At 49.4% G+C, this 24924-nt stretch overlaps 1 protein-coding gene across 2 annotated transcripts in view; it reads right to left on the bottom strand.

The window, feature by feature from the left end:
• Positions 1 to 272: 272 nt before the first annotated feature.
• The window catches only part of LOC126546908 (1-acyl-sn-glycerol-3-phosphate acyltransferase alpha-like), a 33041-nt gene continuing 8389 nt past the window's right edge, over positions 273 to 24924 (bottom strand). Inside the window, exons 4-6 of one of the 2 annotated variants that reach the window (XM_050194626.3) lie at positions 20225 to 20320; positions 6128 to 6200; positions 273 to 942 (exon numbers count right to left, since the gene is read on the bottom strand). In XM_050194626.3, coding sequence (XP_050050583.2) covers positions 656 to 942; positions 6128 to 6200; positions 20225 to 20320 — 456 coding nt within the window. In that variant the 3' untranslated portion in view covers positions 273 to 655. The remainder of the gene's footprint in view (positions 943 to 6127; positions 6201 to 20224; positions 20321 to 24924) is intronic. The other variant, XM_055062622.2, reaches the window with a different exon arrangement.

The following is a 24924-nucleotide window of genomic DNA, read 5'->3' as shown; positions in this document are numbered from 1 at the left end:
GAACATCCTGTTGTGAAACAAGGAGTTTCGTGTTTTCTGGAGACGAACAAGATCGCAAAATCTACAGACACGCGTTTGAACGCCCGTCGTTCATTCACTGTGTTAACCGTGTCCCCGATGTGAGACTGCAACCAGAGGCTGTATTCTCGAACGATCGTTTTCGGGGGTACGATCACTTTCGTGAGATTTCGGATGTCTCGGCACCGGACGCATCGGCATCTATGGCCGACAGCGTTCATTGCACACTACCTCGCCCGCGCAAGCAGGTGAACGACGCGCAGTGGCATCTGGCACGGTGCGAGGAACGCTGTCCGCCGCAGACGCGCCCGGTGCCGAGACAGGCGAAATGTCGCAAAAATGCTCGTACCCCCAAAGTGATCGTTCAAATATACCATCCCAGACCAGATAGTGCTTCACGTAGACATGCAGAGGACTTCGGCATGTTGCTTCGTTTCGTTGTTTTGCTCCTCGGTACGCATAATTTTTTTGAAAAGATAGAGTTTTGTTAGCCGATGAGAAAAATGCACCATTTTGGCATTATCACCCGAGTTTTTTACCCGCGCCCTCACTGTGATCACATTCTCACACCATGTCCCAGCTCGTGCAGTCGTTCAAAACATCTGTTGTCCATGACACGCGCGGTGGCAGGGCACAATTATATCGATCGTTTGATGCGGCAGGCCCTTCGGGCATTTCTGGGTCGTTCCTTATTGGTGACCGCCGAATCGCTCGTCGCTGAGGTGGCAAAGCGCATTTCGCTCACGATGGCGCTCTCGACCCCGACGGAGGAGGGCACCAGCTGCCGCTGCTCCTCCAGTTCGACTTGCTGCCGGTCCAGCTCATCCTGCATCATGCTTCGGACGCGCTCTGTCAGGTCCGGCACGTCGTCCGTGGTCAGGCCGTCGGTGCTGACTAGGGGCAGCACGGTCAGCTTAACAATGCCTGCACACACCAGTTGAAGCGATGTGCACGTGCTGCGCGAAAGCCACACACCAATTTTCACATAATACAGGACATGTTTCTTTAGCCGTTAGTATGTGCACCATGGAAATTCTTAAAACACGAGGGCGCAGAAGTGATGACTACGCACAAGTACTTGTCTGGCCTGATCCGCACCGCATGAGATTGCCTCCTGTCCTTTTGTTTGTCTCTCTCTCCCTTGATTGTGTTTGTGTGGTGCGCGTGCGTGCGTGAGTGAGTGCGCGCGTGATATAGATGTATTTTAATCTATATTAACTACTTATTATAAGGGATGGCGCACGGGCGTAAGCGAGGAAAGGTATCACTGCCAAAGTCCGACGCCTTCCTGCTCTGCACGGGACAATTGTGTGTCGACTCCCTTTAAGGGCCAGTTCTGCCGCCGCAGAGAAAGCCGAGTTACTCCTGGCGGAGGACTTGCTGGTAGAGGACCCCCCTGCTCCCAGTATCAGTCCTCTGCGACTCGCGCCCTGCTTTACAGGCCTTCTAGAACCCAGAGAAGGCTCGCCGCAGCGTTATCGGCCTGCTGTTGACCTGATCAATTGCGTGCCCTGCAGGACAGCGGCGTTGACCTCTGTCTTCACTGGCTCCCTTCCCATGTAGCGATTACGGGGAATCAGAAGGCGGATGTTCTGGCTAAAAGGACTCACCACTCGGCTTCCATCAGCCCCGGCTTTTGACTTCTATAGGCACACTCTACGGCGGCTGTTCATCGCATCTCACCCTGACCCTTATAATCGCTCGCCAGTGGGAACCTTCCCTGTCTGCTCCCTCAGAAATGGCTCCCAAGGAGAGAGCGATCTCTCCTCTTACGCCTCCGAGCCGATTGCTGCTGGACATCCACCAGAATTTTCAGCAAGGACAGGACAAGCTCCCCGGCCTGCTCAGCGTGCGGCGCATCAGACACACTGGAGCACCTCCTGTGCTCGTGTCCCGCATAGTCGGCACAGCGCTTGACGTTGACATGCTCGCTCCGGCGCCTGGACCTTCCTGCTGCCTCTTCTGCGGACTTGCTCTTTCCCACGAATCACCGCCGCCTGGTCTTCAGCGCTCTCCTACAGAGTTCCTGGAGGTAATCAGGCTGTCGTGCTCGCTCTAGGGGCCCGCCTTGCCACCAATTCCCGCGGAACTGTGCTGCCAACCGCCATTCCATCTATTCTCTCCCTTGCTTTCTCCTTCTGCTCCTTTTTATATACGTAGACATGCAGAGTCGTGCTCCCTGCAATAAAGTAGAAACAGCGACTCTTTCCTCTATGCAACCTATTTCTCTCTCTCACGAAATCCCCGAGAGAGCTGATGATGGTTCTGGCATTCAGGTGCTGGCGGGCAGATCCATTGGTTAAGCGAACTTGCACATGCTTCACCTACGGAGTACACTATTCTTCTCTGCTGTCATTTTGTGCTTTCTTTTTCTTCTTGTACTTCCACCAATTCTAAGATGTCTTCCGTGATTGCAGCCCTAGCTCTCGCCTTCAATGATGAGAATTGAAAAAAAAAATTAAATTATGGAGTTTAACGTGCCAAAACCACTTTCTGATTATGAGGCACGCCGTAGTGGAGGACTCCGGAAATGTCGACCACCTGGGGTTCTTTAACGCGCTCCTAAATCTAAGTACACGGGTGTCTTCGCATTTCGCCCCCATCGAATTGCGGCCGCCACGGCCGGGATGAGAATTTGGGTTCCCCTGGAGGTCCCGTTCGAGTTCGGGTTGCGGTTCAAGCAGATCGTTATGCTTGATGTGCAAGAGCGAAAACAAACCAAGCCCCACAGAACTTACAAAAGGATGTCTGCCGGTCCCACGCCGGCAGTTTTCAACAGGTGGGTGTTCAACTCTGAACCGCTGAGATACAATATTGGTAGAGCACCTGGCTGGGAGCACGCTTGTACTTATTTTAATAGTATAAGTACTCAGGTGCACCGAATTAATTGCAGCTAGAAGCATGAATTGAACAGATAATTGGCTGGATTTATTTCCAGTCTAAGTTACACAGCTATATATGTGACACGGCAATATGCTCGGTTGCACCGTATCTGTTGCTGGGATAACGCCGTCCGAGTTGCTTCCCCGGGCGGCGTGCCAAGTCAAAGTGCTCGTTTGGGGCATACGGACGGTGTTCTCGTATGTCTTCCATTTTTACGTTTAATATACAACACGTACTCGGCGATAGCTCTCGTCTGCCTCCCATACATAGCCGCGGATTATGCTCTACCAGAATGCCGTCAGTGGTCGGACAAGGGGCGCCAGAGTCCTGGAAATATCTATGGAGTGCCCTTTCGAGATGAGAATCCCCACAAATAGCCGAACACCAGGCCAGGGGGCATCTCTACCCATTAGCAAAACCAGTTGGTTTCTGGTGGCACCGGGACTTGATCCCAGTACCTCCCGCATATGAGGCGGACGCTCTATACAACAGGCCACCACTGCGGTAAAAGGATGCCTGCCAGTCCATTCAATCGCAAGCTGGCAATTTTCCAACAAGTGTGCATCCTTCTCAAGCGTTGAGGTCTTCATGATGGATTTCCTTCGACAGAATTTTCTTCGTTCTCCCTCAGCAACGGATGTACGTTTATACGCCTGTCACAGATGGGTTATCCAATATCAGCCTCATCAGCGAGCGCCTCGCCTCCTTTCACGTCTCGTTTATGCAGATATGCCGATATTTTACGCAAAGTACCATAGGCGTGTTCGAGGGGGGGGGGGCGCAAACTGAGTGCAATGTCGCGCTGTTTCATTAGAGTGTCTCGATGTACTCCGGCATCCTAAGCTCCATGTCCCATGCGCGCCTTCTAGGGCTGCTTTTGTTCTTTGTTAATTAGGGTAGTGTGCTGTCTACCAGCTATGCATCGATCGTTCAGCATTGGTAAAAAAATGCAGGCCTTTGATTTATACACCACGGTAGCGCAGTGGCTAAAGCATTCCACTGCTGAGCTCCAGGTCGCATGTTCTAAACCAGCCGCGCCGGTAGCATTCCGATGGAGGCGGAATGCAACAAAGCTATTGCACCTCGCATTGGGTGCACGCTAAGGAAAGAACATAAGTTTGGGCATGGTTGGTATTGCAAGAAAGCGCTGCAATAAAGTTTGCCTCCCTAGTGAACATCGCTGCACACTGCTATGCCCAGTACCGTGGTCCGTTTGAAACGTTGAGGCTGCTGGTAAACGTTCTAGTCGAAGTTGACACCATGACGAGTGCGGAAACTGTTGCGTGGGACAAGTACGGATTGCGGCCGGGTGAAGACAAGAGTTTTCAAGGATATCACCATTTAATAAGAGGGCAGAAGGGCTCGCACGCAGGTCTGAAACCAGGTAACTTATGGACGCGTTAACGAAACATTGCTGTCACTAGCAAATGCGCTCGTCCATGTCGGCGAAAAGTTTCGCAATACCCTTCCCTCTCCCGTGTTTTTCCCGTGGCTCTAAGATCATGATCTGTCCTATCATACATGGCGGAAGGAGAAATTACAGAAGAATAAAAATGGGTTGAAGTTCAAACAAAGGCATTACCAAATCATGACCGGCAGCTTATCGCTATCCTTGAAAAGATAACTGGACAATCATTGAGTTCTGCCGATACTAACATACGAAAAGTTAACAAAGCAGCTTGAGCTGACGTTAAGGATCGCACAACGAGCGATGAAACTAGAAGTGTTAAATAACCTTAAGGTACAGGAAGACAGCGGTGTGGATTAGAGAGCAAACAGGGTAAGCCGAAGAAATGTAAATCTTCCCTACGCATTACATGGTCTACCAAACTATAGTTTGGTAGACCATGTAATGCGTAGGGAAGATGGTGGTCTGTTAGAGTTACATAATGGGTGCCACGAGAAGGAAAGCGCAGTCGAAGACGGCAGAGAAGTAGGTGCGGTGTGATGAAATTAGGAAATTCGCAGGGATAAGTTGGGGTCAGCTGACGCAAGACAGGGGCAATTGGAGACCGCTTGCGGTAGCTTGCAGGGACATATACAGGGTGATCAATTTTATGTTTTACGGAATTAAAAAAAATTGCCTGTTGCAGATAGCATAATTCTAGTCCATGTGCTGGGTTATTCAGATAGGCGGACATTACTTACACGAGAACTGGAAACACCTAATAAACGAATTAACAAAATTCACTAATGAACTTCTGAATTAATTACGTTCCGGCACATATTGCCACTTATTAATTGTAGCCGATGAGCTTGCAAGGCGTATCCTCCTGGAATGAATTTCCAGAATGACGCCAGTTTGGATATATACGCCATCAAACTCGCCGTAAAAATGCATTGTTGTTCCACTTACTTTTTTTCACAAAACGCTCTTCCATACAATTAAGCATAAACGTAACTGGAACGCCTATGTATTTCGTCCCACACTTTGGAAAATAATATCTCAGAGCCGGTGTCATCCTGGAAATTCATTTCAGGTGGCTACGTCCTGCAAGCTCAACGGCTACAATTCGTAAATTGCAATATGGGTCGTAAAGTAATTAAGAAGCTAATGAGTGAACTTTCGTTAATTAGTTGAATATGTGGTTCTATTTCTCGTATTAGCAATGTCCGCCTCTTCGAATAATCGAGCTCAACCACAGGCATTATATCTGCCACAGGAAATTCCTAAAAATTCCTTAAAACTTGAGAATTATCATCCCGCATAGTCTTATAATGATGCTCTTTAATGATGCTCTTCATGGCAATCTGCGCATTACAATGATTTCAAGCTCAATTCTATAGAAAACCCGTCAGCGTGCTTTTTACATTATGTTAGTACATGGCAACTTATTAGCCTACAAGATTCGTAGCACATCCTCTCGCCAGAGGTTGCTGTTGTGCCAGTACTGCTTTGTACAGCAATTGCCTTCAGGCCCTTGCGTTCAAGGGTTCGGGTGAGGCAGTGTACTGCTACACTGACACTGACATCTTTTTGCATACCATCCTTTTGAAGCATATCTTTTTATGCTCACAACACACCTCCCTTGTCAATATGTATTTTACGCCCCTTACTGCGAATGTTTCTAGGCCACTATACAGCCATATGTTACACCTACCCTTCGCAAGTCTTTGCTACACTGAAAATTCATGATCATCTACTTGGCGCTCTTTCGCCAGACCTGGCTCTTGCCTCATTAAAGCACATACATGATCATCAAACCTCAGCGAGCTAAGGACTCACCATCATTGAACTTCCACTCTTCGGAACAGAAGAATGATTTGTAGTTGCTGAGCACCAAAGGGAGTACGGGGACCTGTAACAGATTGAAAAGCATTCCTTCGCTGCGATCTTATGCAGAGCATGCGATAGCAATATGCGCATGATAAAGCAAGCTGATTTATTCTCACGAGCCGTGTATTCTTACAAAGGGCATCCGAACCGCGAAGAAGGAAAAAAAAGGAAATTAAAGCCTATGTATTTTTTTCTCATTACTGAATGTGATTAACAGGAGACGGATTTTCTCTTACATTTCTTAATTTTGTCGAAATTAAGCACTGTTGATTTTCCTTCTCCTTCTCCAAGGTGAATTTCGCTCATATTCATTTTTACTGTGCTACCAGGTAACCCTGACTGTGGTTCTTTAACACTTTCTGGCATGTTTGTCACCCCAGGTGACTATCTTTTCTGGACTTTATTGCTCCTGAGGCGCGTGAGCCCCTTTTACGTACGCTTCCTTTACACAAAAGCGGCGGCGAATCCGTTGTCACGTGTGGCAACTTTTTTTTTTTTTTCGAACGCGATGGCCTCCATGGCGCGCGATACACGCTGGACTTGATTTGTAAGTGCGCGCGTGTGTGTGTGTGTGTGTGTGTGTTTAAAGAAATATAAGTCCTTACTCGGTTTTGCTAGCGTAGTGTAACTGCTAAACTGCTAAACCGATAAAGTTACTGCTAAACTCTAGTACTAGGCCCTTAGATCACTTCAAGTGGCCACCTCACTTTGACTGCAAAGGGGGAAAATGTTTTTCTTGTGTGAACATGATTTTCCTACCAGATGTTCACCATTTCCTCAACAACACTATAAGTTTTGCTCTCGAAATGCACTTCTGTTCATGAAAGCGTTGAAGGGACACTTGAGAGCAACACTAAATCGCTTGTACAGTGGCAAAGCATGAAAGCAGTTCATGAAAGCGTTGAAGGGACACTTGAGAGCAACACTAAATCGCTTGTACAGTGGCAAAGCATTCTTCCAAAGCAAGAAAGTTTGACAAGCTCAAACTTTCTATTTTTTCTTTAACTTTCTGGGAAGGACTTCGAATAGCAGCCAATTGTTTTGGTGCTGCAACTCTATTTAGAGCTTATAAATACAGTGGAATAATGTCCTTGGCAAGCATGCAACTTGAACTGGTGCTGTTGGAATCGCACCGCTGGCACGAGTTGTTGGGGTCTCGGTGCTGACGCCCGTTATTGCCAATGGGTCGCAAGCCCCAAGGGTAGCGTTGGCCTGGCGGCCTGGGGCACTGGAAGCATCCGAAGGTCCCGGCAAAGCAAGAGAAGACTGGTAACAGAACAACTTGTTTATTCTAACATAGCAAAAGAGCGGCCGGTCAGGTCGACCGGAGTGGAGAGACGGGAGAGCACGTAACTCAACAGTACAAATCGGAGCCTCTCCCCTGGCGTCCGGGGGCAGCTGCTCTTATACCCTCGGCGTCGCGGTCCAAAAGAGAAGGTCACGGGATGAAGGTCACGGGATGAAGGTCATGGGACGGCGGAGCATGACCCCACGACGGCGCGAACTGTCGAGCCGAGAGACCTGCTGAACCGAGTGTAGTGACGCATCGCCAACCTTCACTTGGGGAGCTCCGCTCCCCTGATGCCGCGCTTTGACAAGCGTGGGCACACACACACACACACACACACGAAGACACGTGGCACTGAAACACGCCTGGACACGCTTGGCGGGTAGGCGTTGCGGCGGCGTCGGACGGGCCAAAATGTCCGCCGCTTTGAACAAAGCCCCGGCGTCCGTTGCATCCGCGCCGGCATTACCGCGCGTTGTAGGCGAAACGTAACAGACCGCCCCGCCGGGGGAAGGAGATCCCGAAGGTCAGGGGACTGCATCCGCTGTCCGGAGGGATGTCGCTCGATGATGCTCATAACCGAAGTCGGGCGTCCTTTGGCGTTTCTTGAGCGCAGCGCACAGAGAAGGCCTCGTTCTCGCGTTCAGGTGCACAGGACACTGCAAAGTGACTTCGGGAGAGTTGACATTTTTGTTCTCGTTTCCGGCAAGCGTTAGAACTACGCCGAAAGTCAACCGCTCAGTCAGCAAGCACGGCACAACCCTCACTAAGCCCTGCCAGGCTCTTTCCCCTTTTATACTGCTGCCTAGTTCCTTACAGTAGTTTAGCAGCACTCAGAACGCGTCCACAAATCGGAAAAATTGCACTAAAAAGCACATCATCACTTTGAAACACTATACAAAAGCAATAGGTTAAAAAAATCCTGCCTCAGGAAGAAAAACATCAGTAACAAGCAATTTTGAGGCTGATTCCCACGTTAGGGGCTTCGACTTAAGCCATCGGCGTTACCGTTGAGACTCCCCTTTTTGTAACGCACCTCAAAGGAATATTGTTGCAAAGCGAGGCTCCAGCGCAGGAGGCGGCCATTTTTGGGAGAGATGGTCTGCAGCCATTGGAGAGGGCAGTGATCCGTCTCAATGATAAACCTCGAGCCAGCTAGGTAACATGACAATTTCTGAACGGCCCACACGATACACGCACACTCTTTCTCGATGGCGCTATACGCCTGCTCACGACTGGTCAGCTTACGACTAGCATACAGGACGGGGTGTTCTACTTCTCCATTTTCCCGTTGGCACAGTACAACGCCCATGCCTCGCTCACTAGCATCACACTGAACAACGAACCCTTTTGTGTAGTCGGGCGATCGTAGCACAGGCTGGCTTGTTAGGGCGCTCTTTAGGGCGCTAAAAGCTCTTTCCTTCGTCTCATCCCAGACGACTGTTTGCGGCTCTGTCTTTCTTAGAGCATCCGTCAAGGGAGCCACGATATCAGAGTACCTGGGGATGTACCTCTGATAGTAGCCGGCGACACCTAAGAACGACCGAATATCGGTCTTCGTGCGCGGTTGCGGGAAGTCTCGCACAGCGGCCACCTTTATTTCAGAGGGGCGGCGACGACCCCGACCAATCACGTGTCCGAGGTAGACAACCTCGGCCTGTGCTAACTGGCACTTGGGAGCCTTGACTGTCAAGCCCGCATCGCGCAGGCGGGTTAGCACTGCCCGCAAGTGGGCCATATGCTCAGGCCAGGATGCGGAGAATATCGCTACGTCGTCTAGATACGGTAAAGCGAATTCTTGCTGTCCCCGCAACACTTTATCCATGAGGCTTGAAAAGCAGTATGGTGCGTTCTTCAAACCAAAACTCAAAACTTTAGGACGGAATGTCCCCATTGGTGAAATGAACGCCGCATACCTACTAGCCTCTTCTGTAAGTGGAACCTGCCAATAACCCCTGACAAGATCTAGGGTGGAAATAAACTGAGCGCTACTCACTCTCTCAAGGCGCTCCTCGATGTTAGGGATCGGATAAATTTGATCCTTAGTGATGGAATTAAGCCTGCGGTAGTCGACGCAAGGACGAGGTTCCTTGCCCGGTACCTCAACTAAAATCAAAGGGGAGGTATAATCACTCTCACCCGCTTCAATAACACCGAGCTGTAGCATTTTCTTTACCTCAGCCTCCATAATATCGCTCTGGCGGGGTGACACCCGGTACGCCTTGGATCGTACTGGCTCTGGGGAGGTAAGTTCTATGTCATGAGCAAGGACAGAAGTCCTACCAGGCCTCTCAGAGAACAGACCTTGAAACTCTTGTAAGAGCTGGTGTAGTTCTGTTTTCTGCTCAGGCGACAGCGATGCTTTACTTATTAAGTCACTAATGACTTGATCGGCGTCTTTCCTGTTTGTCACTGAGCCTAGTCCCGGAAGCTCGACCGGAAGCTCTTCGGGCACGTTTACCATCATGCACACCACTGCTTCCCGTTGCTTATAGGGTTTGAGCAGATTACAGTGGTAAACTTGCTGTGCTTTCCGCTTTCCTGGCAGACTCACCACGTAGTTAACGTCCGACAGTTTTTGAACAATCCGTGCTGGGCCCTCCCACTGCACGTCGAGTTTGTTCTTTAGCGATGTGCGCAATATCATGACCTCATCGCCCACCTCAAAACGACGGGCCCTGGCTGTCCGATCATAATAAACCTTGGCCCTCTGCTGGGCCTCTGCCATTGCTTCACCTGACAACTCCTGTGCCCTTCTTAAGCGTTCGAGGAGCTTAAGCACGTACTCTACCACGACTGGGTCGTCGCCCCTGCCTTCCCATGATTCTCGAAGCATGCGAAGCGGAGATCGCAGCGAGCGACCGTACACCAGCTCAGCTGGCGAGAACCCCGTAGCCGCATGCGGCGCGGTTCTTAAAGCAAACATCACTCCAGGCAGACACAGCTCCCAGTCAGTTTGATGTTCAAAACACAATGCTCTCAACACGCGCTTCATGACGGAGTGGAGCTTCTCAACGGAATTCGACTGGGGGTGGTGCACTGAGCTGTGTAACAGCCTTACCCCGCACCTTTCGAGAAAGGCTGTCGTCAAAGCGCTAGTAAACACTGTACCCTGATCGGACTGGATTTCTGCAGGAAAACCAACTCGCGCAAATATGGACAGTAGTGCATTGACTATCTCAACTGAGCTGAGTTCTTTAAGCGGCACTGCTTCAGGGAACTTTGTCGCTGGGCAGATCACAGTCAAAATGTGTCGGTACCCCGTGGCTGTTACCGGCAGAGGTCCCACTGTATCAATAACGAGCCGTCTAAAAGGCTCCGTAATGATAGGTACCAACTTCAACGGCGCCCTCGATTTGTCCCCTGGCTTGCCCACCCGCTGACAGGTGTCGCATGTCTTCACAAAGTGGTCTGCGTCCCGAAAACACCCTGGCCAATAGTACTCCTGCAAGAGACGGTCCTTAGTTTTCTTAACTCCTAGGTGTCCGGACCACGAACCCCCATGTGACAAGCGCAACAGATCCTGACGATAGCATTGAGGCACGATCAGCTGATCGAACTCCACTCCCCTGCGGTCTAGATACTTCCGGTACAGGACCCCACCTCTTTCCACAAAGCGAGCATTTTTCTTGGCGATACCTTCCTTGACAATGCAGCGTATGTTTTCTAGGCTGCCATCCTTCTTTTGCTCGGCTATCAAAGCCGACCGGCTGACTTTTAGCAACCTGTTAAGTCCGTCTGACGTAGGCGCGATGAGCAAATCTGGAGACAGCTCTTCTAACTTTCCCGTGTCGGGAATTTCTTCTCCAGTATCTGCTGCCTTTAACGCTACAGGCTCAATTTTATTCAGTTCGGGCGTGCTCTGAATACCAGCTTGCTGCGCCTCTGACCCTCTCTCATCGTTCAACAACGTCGGCCCCGCAACTACCGCCTTTGCAGCGAGCTCCCGAACCTTCGATCTGGTTAAGGCCTGAACGCTAGCCTCACCAAACAAAAGCCCCTTCTCGCGCAGGAGGTGATCGGACCTGTTCGAAAATAGGTACGGGTACTGGGGGGGCAGCATAGATGACACTGCGGCCTCCGTCTCAAGTGCTCCGAAAGGTCCTTCAATAAGCACTTTTGCTACCGGCAGACACACGCTATGAGCTTCCACTGCTTGCTTGATCCATGCGCACTCGCCCGTGAACATATCGGGTTCTACGTAAGAGGGGTGAACTACATCCATTGTAGCTGCGGAATCGCGAAGCACTCGGCACTCTTTCCCGTTCACGAGGAGGTCTCGCATGTAAGGCTCGAGAAGCTTCATGTTCTCGTCAGTGCTGCATATAGACAAAAACACGACTTGTGTTTTTGTTTCTGGACACTGCGCCGAAAAGTGACCCGGCTTCTGGCATGTATAACAAACGCGCGCTTGCCTCGTCTCGAACCGCTTTCTGCGTTCGGCTTCGGTTGCCGCCGTCTCCTTACGTTCGGTCGGACTGCTTTCACTCGCATCCGAACTACGTGTGTCCCCCTTTGCTCTCATGGGCGTGAACTTTGGCCTCTCAAACTTGGAGCCAAATTCACCCTTTTGACCGTCCTTAGCTCCACGAGCCCGACGCGTCACAAACTCCTCGGCTAACTCAGCGGCTCTAGCCACCGTACTAACGTCTGGCCTATCCAAGACCCAGTACCGCACGTTCTCAGGTAACCGACTATAAAACTGTTCTAGCCCGAAACACTGCAGAACTTTCTCGTGGTCACCAAACGCTTTCTCTTCTTTGAGCCACTCCTGCATGTTTGACATAAGCCTGTAGGCAAACTCTGTATATGACTCACTTTTGCCTTTCTCATTTTCCCGAAACTTCCGACGGAACGCCTCCGCTGACAGCCGGTACTTTTTTAGCAGACTCGATTTCACTTTGTCGAAATCCTCTGCCTCCTCTCTCTCCAAGCGAGCGACTACGTCGGCCGCCTCGCCGGGTAGCAAAGTGAGCAAGCGCTGTGGCCACGTTTCCCGAGAGAACCCCTGCTTCTCGCACGTTCGCTCAAAGTTAACCAGGAACAAACCAATGTCCTCTCCAAGCTTAAACGGCCGCATCAGGTCAGTCATTTTGAACAATACTCGTTCTCCTGCACCGTGTGCCTGACTTCCATTACGAGCGCGTTCCATCTCTATCTCGAGACGCTTCAATTCCAAAGCGTGTTCACGCTCTTCTTTTTCTTTCTGCTCTATAAGTTCGCGCTCATGTCTTTTTGCCCGCTCCTCAATGGTCTCAAGGCAATCCGACAGCTCGTCATCTTCAGCTTCTAACTCAAGAATAGCCCTTAGCAGTTCTGGTTTTCTGAGTTTGTCTGAGACATCCAGACCCAACTCTTTTGCAAGCTCCAGTAATATCGGTTTGCGCAACGACTTCAAATCCATGGCTGCTCTGAATGCTGCTTTCTCTACTGCCTACTATTGTCTTGCCGCAAACTAACCCGGCAGCAACGACAACCACAATTACCAGCTCTGTTTCTAACACTAACAAAAGCCTGGCAAAACTCAGAAGAAGAAAGTCCCGCACTCACCAAACCTCGCAGCCAAGACTTCAGCGCAGTCGTTCCGCTGCAGGCAACCAGTCATCACACAGGGCTCGTTGCGCTGCTCCCGGATGGTCGTTGTGCTGCTCAGCATACATTCAACCGCATCTCTTCGCTGCTGGCCTCCGTTGTCGCGATCTCACCGCTGGCAACCAGATGTTGGAATCGCACCGCTGGCACGAGTTGTTGGGGTCTCGGTGCTGACGCCCGTTATTGCCAATGGGTCGCAAGCCCCAAGGGTAGCGTTGGCCTGGCGGCCTGGGGCACTGGAAGCATCCGAAGGTCCCGGCAAAGCAAGAGAAGACTGGTAACAGAACAACTTGTTTATTCTAACATAGCAAAAGAGCGGCCGGTCAGGTCGACCGGAGTGGAGAGACGGGAGAGCACGTAACTCAACAGTACAAATCGGAGCCTCTCCCCTGGCGTCCGGGGGCAGCTGCTCTTATACCCTCGGCGTCGCGGTCCAAAAGAGAAGGTCACGGGATGAAGGTCACGGGATGAAGGTCACGGGACGGCGGAGCATGACCCCACGACGGCGCGAACTGTCGAGCCGAGAGACCTGCTGAACCGAGTGTAGTGACGCATCGCCAACCTTCACTTGGGGAGCTCCGCTCCCCTGATGCCGCGCTTTGACAAGCGTGGGCACACACACACACACACACACACGAAGACACGTGGCACTGAAACACGCCTGGACACGCTTGGCGGGTAGGCGTTGCGGCGGCGTCGGACGGGCCAAAATGTCCGCCGCTTTGAACAAAGCCCCGGCGTCCGTTGCATCCGCGCCGGCATTACCGCGCGTTGTAGGCGAAACGTAACAGTGCCAACTGCCGAGCTGCCCATAGTTGCCTGTCTGGTGATCTAGCTCCGCTATTCTAAGCAATACCTACAGCAGTTAAAGGAACACTAAAGGTTACTATTAAGCCAACGTGGACTGTTTAAATACCATCCCAGAAACCTCGAAACGCTTGTTTCGTGCGAAGAAGAGACTTAATTTAAGAGAAAATGCGTTATGAAGCGTCCGCGTACCTCTAGCGCAGTTCAAATAGCCCGCCCTCCGATCGAGGAGTGGTGACGTCATGGTCTCATAGTGACATTGCGCCGTCGGTGAGGAAAACGGCGCCCGCAGACGGCGCTACGGCTTTTTTGCTCAAAACGCAAACGCGCGGCCAGAAACAGAGCCAAGACAGAGCCGACAGCAGCGCGAAAGCGGAACTATGGTGGCTAGCGAAAGAGAAAGCGCGTGACGATGAGCTGGTTCTTTATTTTATGACGCCAACTTCGACGCTCGTTACAATGGACGACCCTGACAACGACACATTGGCTCGCCATGCTGGGCTCGACTTCAGGGATTTAAGCACTGATGAACGTGACCTGCTGCTGAGGGCTTGCGCTGCCGGCGTCGTTGAGTACTACTACGACGGCGGCCTGCTTTGAAAGGCACTCCACACGACTTCAGTCAGTAAGTCGGCGTTGAACTCGTAATCCTCTGCACGAAAGTGCAGCGAGCACACTACGTGATTTTTCGGCTCTTTGCCAGCGTGCTGTGGCATAGGTACGGCACTTAACCACTTAGAACGGAGAGGTTCACTCGTTGCCACACAGTAACGTTGGATTCACCGCTGCAACTGCCCTTGGCCAAGTTCCGCTAACCGTTTGCGCATCCCACGACATCACATGGACGTGGCATCCTCGCTGCTTGTTTCAAATGCAAGTTTCGCGAGTCAGCAGGACCACCGCAGCACGACGCGATGACGAAACAACTGAAACTCCAAAGCGCGCGCGGTGCAAAGTCGAGCGAAAACGAAACCTTTCGATCACCCATATTACTAAAGGGTAACGTCAAATTTTTTTTCTTAGAATCGAATAGAAGACAAGTAGCGTTTTCTTCCGTCTTATAATCTAATGGAATGATTTTTTAATACGAGTAGTTGAGTACTAGTGACATAAATTATGATGAGGAGTGCCTTCGTCATCGGGCTAGTACAGGAATGTCGCTGGGGAGTCTCAAATCGTGTCATGCATTTACCTCAATTTCTCGGTTACTAAAGCTCTGTTCGCGATTATATTGACGCCTTAGACGTTCTATAGCATTGCTTTATCACTAACTTAACTTCATAGTACACTTTAGTGTCCCTTTAACTCAATCAAGAACTGCTGGTTTATTTATTTATTTTCTATAACACATTTGCTACTATAAAATTTGGAGGACGCTTCAGCTTCGCCTTTAAGAGTGGAACGCGATAGATTTCAAAGATCCCTGACTGCTTGTCACGTTTCTCGGCAACCGCAGCTTTCTCGCGCATGCGCGGAGCCGAGCGCGATGGTGGTGTTGCAAGGAACCGAGCGGGCCGCGCCGCTCGGAAAAGGGGTTTGTGTCCGAGTTTCCGCGTAACAAAGTTCTGTTTTCCGGTACATTCAAATTAAACTCCGACGCTATCATGTCTGTCGGTTGTGTTTAGGTCGCACTGTACGATTTTTCTGACGCATGTTTCTTTGAGGAATTCAATTAGTTCAGTAGCACATCTGCGCCACGCGGAGCGCCTGCGTGGTTGTGGTTCGGTATGATTTTTCGTCAAGCGACGTCCGACATCGGGTTTTTTGCAGCACGGGGCCCTTAACTCTGTTGCGTTAATATCTTGACCAATCTCATAAGAGTCGTATCATAGAGAAAGGATTCAACAAGAAGGGACACTCGGCGAAAACTGGCAACAGGAAATTCTCACGTTAGTATTAATGTCGACCGTTTGCTGCCGCGAGCATCGAAAAAAGAATGTGAAGTAAAGTTAACAGATATTGTGTTTTTTTATTCTTTCCCGGCAAAACTAAAAAAAGTATCTGCGTATAAATGAAGTTATAATTTGTGACTTACTTTTCTTGCGTAACCTAGCGACAGGCCAATGACGCGCCAGATGCATGCGTCATGAGTCAGACATGCCGCCGATGCGAGTGAAGCCGGCTGCGCATGTGAGCGTTGGCCTGTTCGGCGACCCATCTGCCTGTTTTTCTTTTTTACAGCGAAAGCTGTATGACTAACCTTCCGTAGTTTTTTCGGCGTCCGGCAACAGAAACGGACTTAGCGATTTCTAACAAGCCCATACAGGTGCAGTGCGGCGGCGCAGGTGTCAAAATGCGGAACAGATTAGAACGCTCGCCGTGAACAACAGCGTGTCGTCAAGGTTATCGCAGTATATAAGCAGGAGAGGTATCGTATGAGAACAGCTGCGTTGTCGATGGGGCGGACACGTATAGTTCATACACCCCAAGAACAACATGCGCACGAGGAGCGCAGGAGGGAACAGCAACGAGAATGTAAACGGCGCCGGCGCGAAACGACCACCGACGAAGAACGTTCCCGCGATGCTGAACGAAAACGACAATCGCGGGCACCTCCGACCTAGCGACGACACCAGACTCGCAACGCAAAAAATGACAACCATTCCACTCTGTGAAGATGGAATGACAGCGAAAGCACTTTGCTTTCCGTTTGAGAGCTTTGAGTGTCGTCAGCTTTCGCTGCCATTCCATCCTCACAGAGAGGAATGGTTATCATTTTTTGTATTTACCTATGGTTTGTTGGGCTCCCGGCGTATTCTTGCGTTCCTTCTGCACTTCGACACGGCACCACTGCACTATTGGACTACGGCAAGGTGCGAAATTTTGAGAGCCTGCGACGCATGTCAAGCAATTAGTTAACGGCACGGAACATATCCTTGTGACACAGTTAGCGAAAAACAGCTCGGCCGTCCTGGCGCAGTTAATTTGAGTTATATATATATGACTCATACTGGGAGATGTTTGCAACGCTTTCTGTGAGTCCCACTTTCTTGTAACTAATTTCGGTAGTTTTTGGGCGTGCTCGTTGCGCCTGGTGTTGTGACGCAGTTAGTTTCGCGTGTACAGAACCTCACTGGGACAAGTTCATGACGCTTTCTGTGACCCCTAGCACGGTTGTAATTACTTTAGTTACTTTTTGGATCATTTTGAGGCACGCTCGCCGCGCTTCCATGGCGTTGTGACGCAGTTCGCGAAAAACAGCTCGGCTGTAGTGACATAGTTAGTTTGGCGTGTACGGAATCTTATCGGGAGAAGTTTGTCATGCTTTTTATGGCCCCGCAACAACATATACCTTCTTTCGGTGCTCACGCTTGTCGCAAACGCCAAAAGCGATTGCCAAGAGGGGTAACATGGGAGTGTGTTGCTTGCGCCGGCAGAACGCGCAAAAATAACGCGTCGAGCAGCTAAAAAACCATGAACTCGAAAATTATGTTTTCTGAACCACTGAAAACAGGCTTTGCACCCAAGCATTTGTCTTTAGTGCGAGTAGAAGGAATTCTGCGAGCGTCTATATAGCGTGGTCTGGTTGAGAGCCTGTGTTGTGAGCACCTCTCTGTATACACGTAGCGTACTATCGCGTCGGTTGAAGCCAAGTTCTTTTGGAAACGTGCAGTCGCCTGTGTATTTGTGCTCTTAAAGGGCAGGAAATAAGGCCCGGGAATGGAGGAATGCTTTGAAATCGGATGTTTTTGTGATGTGTACGGTATTGTTTGGGATGAGTCGGGCATTTTCTACCCCATGTATGTAAAAGCAAATTGCCTATTTGTAATGCCACCTATTCACCCCTTTCGCCTCAACATGCATTATTCCTATAAAGCCCGTTTCACATGGTGTCAATTCGACTGCGTGTTCGCACTTGCAAATTAGCAGATGCGGCAAGGACTGCCAACCAGTCACAACGTAGATCGTAGGCACGTCATTGTGGCCTTCCTGCCTAATTTTTGTTTTGATGATGTAAGTAACGCACTCAAACGCAAAGAACTTTCACGAAAACAATTTTTAAGTTGCTATACTTTGTTCTTACCGAAGCGAACTGACGCGAAGCATAATTCAGTCCTGGGATAGGTGCTCGCAAATGCGAAAATCGCAGCTGCCGCGCTCGATGCATGTGAAACGGTAATGCGAAGTTAGCATTTGCGGAAATCGTGTGGCTGCGAAAAACGCAGTGTAAAATCGCACCATGTGGACCGGGCTTAAGGTGTTTTTATCAAAAGGACACATGCTTATAATTTACTTTTTCAGCTGACGTCGTCCCGTGGAGTTTCGTTCGCAAACTGCTGCTGCTTAGCTGGTGCCACAACCTTGGATGAATGCACAAAGAGCCCGGAACGAGCATTTATATAAAGTAAAATAAACATTTCCTCATTTCACAAGGCGTCTTGCGTCTTTATGAAATTGCACGTGACACATGTATTCGATGGAGGCTTGTAAAGATGGTTCGCAATCATTTAAATAATAAAACGATTCCGCACCAAGACCGCGCGCGGTTGAGCAGTAGAAGCAAAAGAAATGCCGCGCCGATCAGTGCAGCCGGCGTAACGCGTTTCAGCTAGCGTTCAAAACGCGCGCGCCCAAAACCGAAAGTGTGGTTCAGGTATTAATGTCGGCGGCTTGGTGTGCTGCAGTCAATCCTATCGCTGGGCTCAATGGGAGTGTCCGCGCTTGTTGAATCCTTCCTCTATGGTCGTATGATTGTTTGGATTGGTTGATGGATTTCAACATCCCAGGATTACACCTCCCTGGGCTACGATCAGCCAATGTACAAAAAAAGAAAGGCATAGTCTTCGATTCACTGCTATAGGGACGGCCTGGTAAAGGGCTCATGATTCATTTTGGTCATTTGTGGTTGAAACCATGTTTCGGACCGGTGCTGAGGAGCAGAACGCCATAGTAGCTGGGCCGCCATCGCAAGTAATGACAACATGAGATGGGGTTCGTGTGGCACTCGCATGAGGCACTCGCACTCTGACCTGTGGCTCAGAAGGCTCCGAACAGAAGAGCTTTCCAGCTACCCGCGCGCCATCTGTCGCAAGCGCGCGGAAACATTGGGAAGGTGGGCGCTCGTTCGCCTCATGCAAGGAAACGCGGACGCTTCGCTTAATTGGGAGGTAGGCGTTGGTCCAGAAAGGTTTCTTCTTCGCGAAGAGAGTATAGTGAATCGTTCTGGCAGAATTCGCATACTCATCTATGACGAAGGAAAGCGCGCAGATGCCCACAATGTTGCAGGTCGGCCCGCCGCAAATACGAAACGTTCCAAGCGTCAAGCGCTGCACGTTTCCTGACAGTACTTTGCGCTTTCTTTTAATCAACTTCTGCGAAGGAGATATTGAGCGCAATAATACTTTCAGCACCTCGCTACGCGCACCAAATGCAAACGAAAGCATGCATGATTATGTAAAGTGCGCCTGTCCGTGTCTATTTTTTGCCCGTGTCTTATTTGAGTCTAAAAACATTTCTAGCCATATATACCAACTAGCCCGACAGCAGACGTTAATGTATGGCTATCGAAACTTACCGCTTCGGGCACGCAAACTAGGTATATATCATGGGACGCAAAACATGCGCTTACATCGAGCGCGAAATTACTGCGCACGCGACCTTGCGCCTGACCCTGTTTGAATTTGAGAAATCACGCAACAGCGTACATCCGTATTTAGCATGTTTAATTTCTATGAAAACATCACGGTGACAGCTGTTTTTCGCTTCCGCAGTTGAAGCACTGGTTGAAACAATTAGCAGGACAGACGCGAAATTATCATTGATTAAATTACGTTTCCGTATTGCGTAATTAAATTAGGACCCCTCTTGGGCGCTGTATAAATTCGCCCAATTGTGCTAGGCGCTGGCTTGCTTAAAACCAAACTATTAAAGGTATAACTAAAGCCTAGAAATGTCGGGGGGGGGGGGGGGGGGGGAGTAACCCTTGATGGTGAAGCGCGCCGGAGTTGTGCGAGGCCACCTTCCCGGTGTTGAACGCAGCTGCCACTGGCAGCGCTTATCGGCGCTGCTTTGTGGCGCCACCTAAGTAGTACGCCGCTATAACCTAACCAGTAACCCTATATAGGGTCACTACCCGCCGTGGTTGCTCAGTGGCTATGGTGTTAGGCTGCTGAGCACGAGGTCGCGGGATCGAATCCCGGCCACGGCGGCCGCATTTCGATGGGGGCGAAATGCGAAAACACCCGTGTACTTAGATTTAAGTGCACGTTAAAGAACCCCAGGTGGTCGAAATTACCGGAGTCCTCCACTACGGCGTGCCTCATAATCAGAAAGTGGTTTTGGCACGTAAATCCCCATAATTTAATTTTTTATATAGGGTCACTCGTTAGGTTATACGTACGAGGCACTTGAGCGCTCACCTGGCTGTTTACCGCCATGTGGAATGCGCCTTTCTTGAATGGCAGCATCTTGGGTTCTGCGTTCCGAGTCCCTTCGGGGAACAACAGGTAGCTCACCTGTGCACGTGCAAATTAACCCTCGTAGTGTGCAGAGCGCGTGGTCGCAAGCTCTACAGAATCTCCAAGTCACTTATACTGGATTGATAATTGGGCGAGTTATATTGATGCGAGCAACTCGTTACTGCGACAGCAGCTATTGGCTCGACACTGAGTGTGCCGTCCTCTCCGTCGGACCGCCCCCCCCCCCCCCCCCCCCCATCTTATTCACCCTCACCAAAAAGGCGAAGAGAAAGATAACTTTGCCCACCACCGCCACAGTATTGCTGGGGCTGCAGACAGTGCAAGCCCCAGCAAAGGGGCTTATATATACGACATTTTCAGTCGCACAGTATATAGACCAGCGAGCACACCTCTGTTCTACGTAATCAAAAAATAGTAACGTCTGTATATATGCAGTCACCTCCCATATAATTACCTCTGAAGCACACAGAACTGCTAACATAGAAGAGCACACGATATTCAACCGGATTAATTCATACGCGCTGCGGGCCGACATGCATCGCCCGTGGGCACGAGGCGAGTTCATTATATATATATATATACACAGTCGGGTCTCGCGCCTCGGCTGCTCTACAAACGGCAACTTCAGTGACGGGACCGTGGCACGAACACTATACATGCTGTGCGAAACACGTGAATTATTTTGAAAGAAGTGACTGATAACCAAGAACCTTGTATACAAAGCTTACTTTCTCCTCTGTCCTTTCAGCTATTCTCTCTCCTTGACCTGTAATCCTATAGTTAACCTGTCACCTCCTGGCCGCCGTTCACGTGTCAACCCCTCGAACAAGACAGTTACAGTGCGGACAGCAGCAGTTTTCTCCCTTTCTAATCCGTATATACACTTGACAACAAGAACTTATTGCGCAACATTCGCTCTTGGTAGTCACGCAGACTGTGAGATTGGCGGCGTTTGTGCGCGCATTTCGGATGCTATAACAGGCAAAAGCGGACGAGGAGGACGTTGTGTGCATCGCAAATGAGTTTTTCACAAGATCGCGTGGCCAGCTGTGGGAGCCGGCTGCTGTCGCAGTAAATGAGTTCAGCGCCAGAGAAGCCACTGAATATTTATTTATTGATTTATTTATTTTTTTATTTATTTATTTATTTATTTGAAGTAATCCCTCAAGGTTAAAAATTACATCAAGAGCTCAGAGGCTACATTGATTACCTACACAATAATTGCCCATAAGCATAATGTAAACATCGGCAGAAAACCGAAGTTACTCACTATTTACATAATTTCTAGGCATCGTTCTTACATCAACAATAGAGTAACACAATGCGTAATACTCAACGACGTGGGTTATAATAGGCGTGGTTAACTAAAGCGTTTTTAAACGCCAGAGTTACAAAACAAATCCTCTGGCTGCCACTCGAGCAAAAATGATTTAAAATAACTCGAGACTTTTGAGCTTAAAATGCCATGAAAACCAGTGGTAATGGCAATGAATATTCCTTTTCATTTTTCATAAGTTCGAAGAAAAAAATGGTACGTCGCTTGTGACATACAGGGCTGTTCCGCCTATTCAGGTGGATCCGGAAAAGGTGGGCATTATTTGCACGACACATCTCAATGTCCAGGTAGCTAAAAAGATTCATTGATTAACTTTTTTTTAATATTCACTTCAGGAAACATTATGTTTGCCAGATTGAGGCCGAGCAGCAGCGAAGTCATGTCCACATAGCAGAAATCACCATATGAATGGCATCATAATTTCGGGATATCCTTCCTCAAAATTTTCCGAGCAATGCATTGGCACTCCAGTTAAGATCGTGCCGGACTGCTGGAGGGGGGCTTAAAGCCGATGTATTTTGCTGCGCGTTTGAAGGATGGATATCTCGCAAGTCGTACACTATAGTAGTTCCGTTAAGCGGATCTGACTTGTCGGCAGCTCGGCTGCAACTTTACAGTTGCAAACGTTCGTCCTAAAGTTATAATTAAAAGTTAACTAGGGAATACATTAATTGTCTACCTGGTAGATTGTGATTTATCGTGCAGGTAACGCACGCACGCACACACGCGCGCACACACACACACACACACGCACGCGCGCGCGCGCACCCACACACACACACACACACACACACACTTCACACGCGGGATCGTATCCCGGCCACGGCGGCGGCATTTCGATGGGGGCGAAATGCGAAAACACCCGTGTGCTTAGATTTCGGTGCACGTTAAAGAACCCCAGGTAGTCAAAGTTTCCGGAATCCTCCACTGTGGCGTGCCTCATAATCAGAAAGTGGTTTTAGCACGTAAAAGCCCATATTTTTTTACTTATACGCAGTACTTCTCACTTCTCACTTTAATTTCCATTAATTTATCGTTTCTTTATTTTCATTTATTAAGCACAAGTAATTTCCCCTATGTTGTCCTTGGTGTCAGTGTTTGTTGGCTTCTTATGATATGACTAATACAAATCGGGACCCTCGGTTAACCCCCTCTCTTCTCGTTTACATATATATATATATATATGTATATATATAGGCTGCATTGTCTCGGAGCTCCACTGAACTTGGACCCGCAGTACCCGTGGCTTGACCGGAACTCATATAATGAAAACGTTCTACTGCGACCGGCGACGATTGTCAGATACATATCAAATCTCTTTTGTTTCCGCTATATAGTACTCGATATACAACCTGCAGCATAAGTAACGCTCAAGTAGCTCACTTCGTTGAACATGGTTAGAACCAGGCACGTACCCAAGGGAAATTAAGTGGCATAACCCCCCCCCCCCCCCTCCTCTCCACGCCACCACTTCTCACACACATTCATAAAGCGCCGCCAAATCAATATTGAGGCTTGACAGCTATTCGGCGGTCAACATTTTGCTGCCTCTTTCACTTCTTTTGGATGGCGGTAGTTATCGGCATCTCCTTGGGTGCGAAGGGCAGTTTTCTCATCGATCGGTGCTCGCGCGATTACCTCAAGATGCATACAGTATTCACCATCTGTTGCAACGGTCACGCGCATCGCTGTTCCTTCGTTAGTTCAACCTTCTTTGTTTAGACTGATCCAGGGACCAGGAAAGGGATTCAGTTCGTAGTAAGCTGGTCTGTTCAACGCCAGCTGCGTTTAACTTTTCATTTTGCCTCATTACTTCTTCGAGTGACGGCTCGCCGCGGCGCTGGCAGATCCTCGGAACCATATACCCGTGATATGGGTTAGAAAGGTGGAAAATAAGATCATGCGAAACAGCGTCCGTCGTCAAACCCTGCAATAACCGTTAAACCCAATAGCAATATGAATGTCACCCGTTACCTCGTCTGGTTTTCCCCTAATTGTATACAGCCCTTTTCGCGCAAAATTAGCAACTGGAGACAAGAGTGGCAATGAGTTCAGAAATTACGCGATCTACTAAGGGAGAGAGCCGAGGTAACAGCCAAACAGGAAGGAAAAGTGAAAATTAAGAAATTTAAACGGTGTTTGTAAAAATATTTATGGATATACATCTTTTTATTTATAAAGGAAGTAAAGACGTACAACGCCGCCGGAAGTGGAGAATGATTCCGTTTGTTTTTAATGACGCTTCTACAGTTATCAGTAGAGCCGCTTGACGTAGCCACTTCTCTGCTGTACTTATGTGTTTTTTTTTTCTAACCTCCTGCAGTGTCCGCAGTACGTCTAGAACCGTAGCGTCCGGCGCTCTACGTGGTTGTACGGGACCCGCGGCCACGCATCGCTACGCACCTTCCCAAATAACAATACGAGTCGGTTTTGGCACTTGGTAGAGCAGTAAACGAGGGATTCAGAAGAACTGTGATTGTACCGCAAATATATATTTCTCTAAAATTCTTACAGACCTAGTTCAAAAAACGCTACTAGAAATCTTTGTATTAGACTTTCGCTTGTTTAGTTGTTCTTGGAAGTGTTGTTCTTGCGCTTCTTTCCTGCGCGAGTTCGTGATGTGGTTCCTTGTTTGTCAAGTAAAGCAGAGGTGCATCTCACAGGCGTACCTGTGAGATACACCTTATTTCATTTCTTTTTTACGGTTTACGCGTCTTTATGGCAAACGGTAGGCATCATTCACGTTTGTACTAGTGAAGGTATATCCCCCCCCTCATTTTCATAGTAACGTTACCTTGGGTTGGGACCCCCCCCCCCCCCCCCCCCCCCCCGCTCTGTAAAGAAATCCAGGTTACGTGGGTACGTGCATGGTTAGAACATCTGGATATTACGGTGAAGGACCCTGATCCGAATGCCACCATCGGACACAATTTTTTGCTTTAATATCATTGAAACGGCCCCAAACGAAGTGCGACAGGAACGCCTACCACAAAGTGCCTGTTAATGTATGCAAACAATGCTTTGCATGTTTCGCGGCCTAATTGCGCAGACTATAGGGTCAAGGAGCGCACTGCGTAAGCCCCGCATTCAATAGTTCACGGCCTTAGCACGTATGGGCAGCCGAGTACCCTAGCTTTTTCGCATTGCGAAAAACGTTTCTGCGCAGGTGCTCAGACGAAGTCTAACCACTGGAGCGACGAACTAACTGCACTGAAGCGCTATGTCATGACGCGGTGCTCACGGTTGATGTTACTATTGCGGTAGCAATTATTTGAACACTCCAGGTGGATTTCTGCCGTCACTG

The sequence above is a fragment of the Dermacentor andersoni genome, chromosome 1, assembly GCF_023375885.2.
Source record: "Dermacentor andersoni chromosome 1, qqDerAnde1_hic_scaffold, whole genome shotgun sequence".
NCBI classification, from domain to species: Eukaryota; Metazoa; Arthropoda; class Arachnida; order Ixodida; family Ixodidae; genus Dermacentor; species Dermacentor andersoni.
The sequence above is the reverse complement of the archived record's forward strand: the minus strand, read 5'-3'. Positions and strand labels throughout refer to the sequence as shown.